This window comes from Genypterus blacodes, unplaced genomic scaffold, assembly GCF_046128005.1.
Source record: "Genypterus blacodes isolate CSIRO-AG114 ecotype Tasmania unplaced genomic scaffold, CSIRO-AGI_Gbla_v1 ptg000143l_1, whole genome shotgun sequence".
In the NCBI taxonomy this organism is placed as follows: domain Eukaryota; kingdom Metazoa; phylum Chordata; class Actinopteri; order Ophidiiformes; family Ophidiidae; genus Genypterus; species Genypterus blacodes.
In genome coordinates, this window is record NW_027466945.1 from 1,800,448 (window position 1) to 1,807,500 (window position 7,053).

Below are 7,053 nucleotides of genomic sequence, written 5' to 3' on the forward strand. Positions count from 1 at the left end.
GCAGAGCCAAAGAGACAGCAAAGGCCAGAACATCTTACTTCAACAGGGACCTCAGAGCTCAACCGGCTCCTTTGCACTGAGACGGTTCAGGCAATTAACCAGGACGCCTCCTGTCCTGCAACGACACCGCAGGGCAGAATCAGAGCAAACAGCAGGAATGACAGTAAACATCTGGTCTGGCCTGAGGACGGGTTGGGATCCCACCACCACCACACCCAGCTGGAGAACAGGTCCAGGCAGAGGGACATCTGGGCTGCTTTGCTTTGCTTGCCGCCTCCACGAGGAAGAGCCAAACAGCGAGTCGTGATGTGAACAGAACACCAACACACACCAGTTAAATTTAGAGATTTTATTGGTCAAATTCCAGTCAACAACAGACAGACAGACAGCAACATTGTTGGGATTTACTAAACACGATCTTCCTCCTTTTATCCTCTCTGCTCTCCTCTCCCCGGGTCTTCATTCTTGTCTCCCCCCTCCTCTTCTTCAGAGCTCCTCAGAGTGATAGGCTGGAGGACAGAGATCAGGAATTGAAAAAAGAAGACCTATACCTTCACACATGAAGAAGTCAGTAGGTGTGTTAAGAATCCTATTCAACACTCTACACACACACACTACATCTAAATGCATTAATACTCTGATGCAGTTAGTGGATGAAAACAAGGAGGCGCGCTCATCATCATCATCATGGCGCTCATTCCTCTGATAGTTAGTATGAGGTGATGTTCTCTTACATGTGAGGCTCTCAGTTAGCTGCTGAATACCTTCCTCTTCTTCATCAGGAGCCACCAGACTGACTACAAAGGTCCACAGCAGCTGCAGCCAATCGGTGCTCTCCGGAGCTGCGACAGGGCGCGACTTCATTGTACGAGAACCACCTGAGGAAGAGTGAGGAGGAGGAGTTAACAGAGCAGTAAAGAGTAGGTGACTACAGGGCATGTAGGGGTTCATGTTTGTTTCCTATTTACTATTTTGGATCCCTCAAATTCATCTTAATGGAGTGAATTAATTGATTTATGAATTCTGTGAGTTTTCTGAGCCAGACTGGAGTTTTTACTCTCTGGATGAATTTACTGCTGCTGACTCCAGACTAAAGAAGCTGCTTGGATAATTGACAAAACATCTCCAAGGCTAGAGGCCACGCTGGAGCTCGACTTTTTGTTCCATCCCAGCTTTTGTATTTGGCATTAAAGGAAGAGCAGCGAACTGACGTGGGCGAGAGCTGATTCATCGACCTCGTCTTCATCTTTGTAAGGGACGGCAGATGGTAAACAGGTTACCCTTACCTTTCATCCTCAAAACTCTCTTAGCGACAGAAGAAGGAGGAGGAAGACCTGAGGAAGAGAGAGAGAGAGAGAGAGATGTGAACAGGACAAATTGTAAGTATAATCAAAGAGGGAGACAGAAACAGAGAGACAAAGGGAGACAGACGGTACAAGACAAAGAGAGACAGAGAAAGGTAGAGAGGGAGACAGCGTGAGAGAGAGACAGACAGACGGAAACAGAGGGAGCCAATGGGTAAGAGATAGTGAGGTAGAGAAGGAGAGATGGAGAGACAGAGACAGACAAGAAAGAGAAGAGACAAAGGGACAGAAAAAAGGGAATGAGAGAGAGACAAACCATGCTCTCAACCACTGCACAATAAATAGTACGAAGCTTGAAAACACACACACACACACACACACACACACACACACACACACACACACACACACACACACACACCGTTAGATCATCTCTCCAGGATGCTGAAGATATTAAACCCCCAAAGGACACACACACACACACAATAACAAACAAGCAGCTGTTTAACTTCATTTCTACATTTCAGTGATGTCGCACTAAATCGTGATGACATCGCCGTGATGATGTCGTCCGCTCCCTTTACGTTTGTCTAAAAACGACCGCTGGCACAGGTGCCCCGAGTACAGCAAAGTGAAAGTATTGATGGTCATCGTTCCGTGCAAACTTTTCAAACTCATTACGCTCTGTGTGTGTATGTGTGTGTGTGTGTGTGTGTGTGTACCACATTTGCCAAAAATGACAATTTTGCATCAAATGACTCACAGGAGGATTTTCAGATCAATGCAGCTCAGCGATTATTCCAAAAATATGATCATTATTTTCAGTTGTACCTTCCTGCTCTGACCTCTGCAGGCTCAGCCGCACTAATTTGATCCCAGCTGTCACACTCAGTGGGCACCGCGGCGCTTTACTAATGTGCTTCAAAGTCGACCTACAGTAGACGTCACAGATCCTCAGAGACTAACAGCCGCAAACCATCATCGTCAACAGGTGATTCAGTCGGTAGCCGATCAGATTGTGCCAGAACGTAACGCGCGAGGAGGGGAGGAGCCCAAGGGCCGCTGGAGGTTTGGATCTCTGCGTCTGATACCTGTGGGCCCTGAATGCTAAGATCTTTGTTTTGGATGGAAATGATGTAAATTCTGCATCTCCCAGGTGGAAGGAGCCTTTCACAGCTCTGCCTGCTCGGCCCGACGGCGAGGAGTTCTGTATAATACAAACTCATAAACAACTGATTAATGCGCTGACATTTATTTGATTGGCACTGCAGACGCAGACACCAAGAATAGAAGCGTAACATTTACCTCTGGCTTTCTTCTTCTGCTGTTAGTTACTCACTCTCACTCTCTGAACATCTCTGCATCTCTCTCTCTCTCTTGCTCGGTCTGTCTGTCTGTCTGTCTGTCTGTCTCTACCTGTCTCTCGCTCTCTCTCTGTCTCTCTGCATGTCTCTCTCTCTCTCTGTCTCTCGCTCTCTCGCTGTCTCTCTGCCTGTCTCTCTCTCTGTCTCTCTCTCTGTCTGTCTGTCTGTCTCTCTCGCTCTGTCTCTCTCTCTGTCTCTCTCTCCCTCTCTCTCTCTCTCTCTCTCTCTCTCTCTCTCTCTCTCTCTCTCTCTCTCACTTTGCTGCTCTGCGACTCAGAAAGGATTTTATTTTACGGTGCAGCTTTTTAAGTGGCAAACGAAGGACAAATCCCTTGAGAGGTACAAATGACAGTGATGTCAGTGTGCAGCACAAACATGCGGTGCAATCAGGCAGAAAACTGTTAGTAGTTTGGTTGTTTTTGTTTTTTTTACCAGGAGATAAACACACGGGGTCGTCACAGTATGAGGTGTACTCTTTTGATGGGATGGCATCGGCATGACAACGGGATGATTGACGGCGTGAGGATGAGAAGGAGGTTGGGGTTGGTGAAGGAGGAGGAGGAAGATATGGGTGGTGGAGGGATGAGAGAAGGAGGCAGAGGAGTTACAGATGAGTGTGTGGACGTGTGTGAAGCTGCTGCATCCAACAAACTACAGAATCTACAACTGATCAAAGGTCAATATGTGTTCACATCAACGCTGCCATGAGGCCCAACAACAGACAGAACCCAACAGCACATGAGGCCTCGTAAACTCTGTTTCCTCCGTTTGGATTCCCGAGGCTTTGCATGTTGTTTTGTTCTCCTCTTGTTGTCTCACTGTTGATGTTCACACACGTTTCCATTGTTTTAAAGGCCAAATTTGTTGTTAACAGTGTTCAACGAATCTACTTTGAAGCTACAGGCTGCACATGATTTAAAGTGAAGCTGCAACCAAGCTGGACTATAAATAAAAAAGATATCTGTTGTTTTACTCTGAATGCTAATAAGCAGAAAATGTTTAAAGAAATGTCGATGAACACAACATAACCTGAGAGTTCACACTGATTTCTATGTCTGAAAATGAGTCAAGTTACAACAAAACAAAGATGTCCAGCTACTGAAATAAGTAGTTCAGTTTGTTGCTTCACTACATGTAGCTAGCTACTCTCCAGTGCTGGTTGATCTGGTGCGTTTCTGCTGTTTTTGCTTGTCGGTTGTGTACAAACCGTGTTCACAGTTTGCAGGTTGGCTGGTTTGATGTCTGCATGTTGTTGACAGACCTCGTTTGTTGTGTTCAGGCTGTGTTTGCTGTTCACACGTTTTCTTTGCCTCATTTGCTTTTTACACAACGTCTGACCACGTTACAGTCAACTAGGACGCAGCCAGCAGGTGTTAAAGTTAGACAAGTTACAGTACGCTGGCACATTGGGTGTGTGTGTGTGTGTGTGTGTGTGTGTGTGTGAGAGAGAGAGACACACGAGTGCTGAAATGAAAACCTTCACATCCATTTTTGAAGTCTGCCTCAAAAATGAAAGGATGAGATGTGGATGAAATGTGCAAGTTCAAATGAAATGTGAGGAGGAAATGAATCTGATTTGAGTCCTAATGAGCTGCAGAGTGTAACAAAGTACAAACAGTCACACTGAAGTATTGGACTTACCGTCAATCAAAAGCACCCACATATTGTACTCACAGTGTTTCTCCATTGATTCTTCTGCTCTCAGTTAAGCATGAAGAGAACAACATGATGCACACACACACACACACACACACACATTTGTTACCTGTCAGAGTTCGATAGTCCAGCAGGTCAAACAGCACGATGGCGACTCCAAACCACGTGATGACCAGAGCCACGACCAGCAGCCACGCCATCGGCGACGTGAAGGTCATGACCACCTCATCCCAAAACGTCCTCTGATAGGACCGAGGCGGAGGGTTCGCCACCCCGTTAGCGGGCCGACCGCTCATGGGTGCGGAGAGCTGATGGTGAAGGAGAGCGAGGAGAAAGAGGAGGATAAAGAGACAAGAAGGAAGAGAAGGAAGGAGATAGAGAGATGGAGGAAGAGTGGAGAACATCCAGTGTTTGAATCATAAATCAACTCCAACAGAAAGAACATTCTTAATAAAAACACCTCTGAGGTCAAAGGTCAGGTGATAAGCACATTGGCAGGCTAGAACGAGCTTAGAAGCGGGAGGAGGAGTCAACCATGTCACCTTCATCATCCATCAGATAGCAGCAGTAAAGCTCTTTACTGTGACAGAGTTAAGACACACGGCCACTGGACATGACCTCGTTCCCCCCAGGAAGCAGGAAATCCATAACCTGACCTCAGAAATATCTCCAATTGTGGCCATAATTTATGAATTTCTCCCCCCACAAATCAGTGGAGGTGTGTATAAATGAAGGCTACAAGCGTCCCACAGCAGCACCATGATGAATATGTGTTTGGTATGCTGCTGATTTGTGCCCACAGCAGATGGATATCAGTGAATGATTGAAGCCGGTGTGTTTTCCTGTGTGTGAGGATGTGAGCAGTGAGAGAGAGAGAGCGGGAGGGAGAGAGAGAGAGAGAGAGAGAGAGAGAGAGAGAGAGATGTTACCAGAGGAGATGAGGAGATTAAATTCCACATCACTTTGAACAATCACTTCTGCGAGACAAATCACCTCCCAGAATCTCTACAGAGAGTTTTCATGGCGGCGAGAAGAGGAGCTGCGTCCTATAATACCATTACGAGTCTGTGTTGGCTTGTTTTCCTGCGTTATGTTTGCGTAACAATGATGAACGACCGAAAAACCAAGGATTTACTTCCTCCAGCACAGCTGATCTGCAGACCAATACAATAAAGGCCAAATATAAACTAATAGCCGTGGTTACACTGCCGTGCTGATTTCAGCGAGAATAAGAGAAACAAGTCGACACTATTAATACACGAGTCACAAGTCACAAGTCACAAGTAAGTCTTCAGTCATAACAGAGAAGTTATAAATCAAGTCTCAAGCCAAGACAGGCAAATCACAGATTCTCAATCACAGAGACAAGTCTAATGTCGAGCTCATAAATCAAGTCCCAATTCACCACTGATGAGCTCAGATTGGAGACCTGTGTCTTGTAGGCCAACATCTCCTCACTCCTGCTGATTATTGCGGACCAGAGTGGACCAGAGTGGACCAGAGTGAGCCACAAGGGACCACAAGCGACCACAGAGGACCACAGAGGACCACAGAGGACCAGAGTGGACCAGAGTGGACCACCAGAGGACCACTGTGGACCACAATGGACCAGAGTGGACCACAATGGACCAGAGTGGACCAGAGTGGACCAGAGTGGACCACAGTGGACCACAGTGGATCAGAGTGGACCCTCTATCTGTGTGATTGTAGTTATGTGTACATGTAGCCTCTATCTGTCAGTCAGGTGCTGTATAATGTGTAAAATAGCTGTTTTGTGATTCTGTGTGTGTTCTCAGTCTGACCTTTCTGAGCTGCTTTCACTTAACAGACCACACAATCGATTCAACATATTTCCGCTCTCAGTCATAAGAGAGCGCGTGCGTGTGTGTGTGTGTGTGTGTGTATACGTGCATGTCTGATTCAAGAAGAAAGACCATTGATCTCAAAAGGGCCTGTATCATTTCAGAAGTGTGTGTGTGTGTGTGTGTGTGTATATTATAAAAGCTAAATCATTGATCCGATGAAGCCCCGACAATAGCTGTTCAGGCCGACGTATCGATCTGCGGCAGGTAACACGGTCAAGACGTGAGCGAGACAGAAGACGAGAAGAAAGTGGAAATGTTCAAACAGGAGGAACATTATTCAAAACAGGAAATGATGTCAGAGTGTTCAGAGGTTTGCACTCGCTCTCTCTTCAGGCCAAAGGACGTTCTATGACTTTGTTAAACTTCCAAACCTTCCATTGTTTGTTTAACCTAAGACATATCTTCACTGACAACAAGTTTGTGGACGCCCCCTGGCCCCCTGGCCCCCCGGCCCCCCCGACAAACAGACGACCCGCCGCACCTGTTGCTACCATAAAATGCGTCGGCTATCTTCACAAGGTCGACAACTGCTGCCACTTCCTGCTCTGCAAAAGGAAGGCACAGAATTAGAACACAGCAGGCAGGCGGGCTGGCGGGCGGGCGGGACGAGGAACGTGCGGGACACAAAGGGATGCTGTTTTGAGATTGTGTGTCATTCCGTCCCAGTTTGTTACCTGTCAGATAAATATGCATCGCCAAGGAAACACTCAGTCCACCTGCTGAGGCTTAAGGAGTGAGTAAAGGAGCTTTTAAACACCACATTTGAGTTAGGGGTTGGTTGATCTTGAGTTAGTTCAGTTATGAGTTATCAGTGTAGAGACACTCGACAGTCTGGATCATTCAGTATGACATCATGAGTGTTCA

General features: G+C 46.7%; 1 protein-coding gene across 1 annotated transcript in view; it reads right to left on the bottom strand.

The window, feature by feature from the left end:
- Positions 1–362: 362 nt before the first annotated feature.
- LOC143012303 (triadin-like) overlaps positions 363–7,053 on the bottom strand; it is a 7,065-nt gene continuing 374 nt past the window's right edge. The window contains exons 2-5 of the mRNA XM_076165378.1: positions 4,434–4,632; positions 1,287–1,334; positions 735–878; positions 363–509 (exon numbers count right to left, since the gene is read on the bottom strand). Coding sequence (XP_076021493.1) covers positions 487–509; positions 735–878; positions 1,287–1,334; positions 4,434–4,620 — 402 coding nt within the window. The 5' untranslated portion in view covers positions 4,621–4,632 and the 3' untranslated portion in view covers positions 363–486. The remainder of the gene's footprint in view (positions 510–734; positions 879–1,286; positions 1,335–4,433; positions 4,633–7,053) is intronic.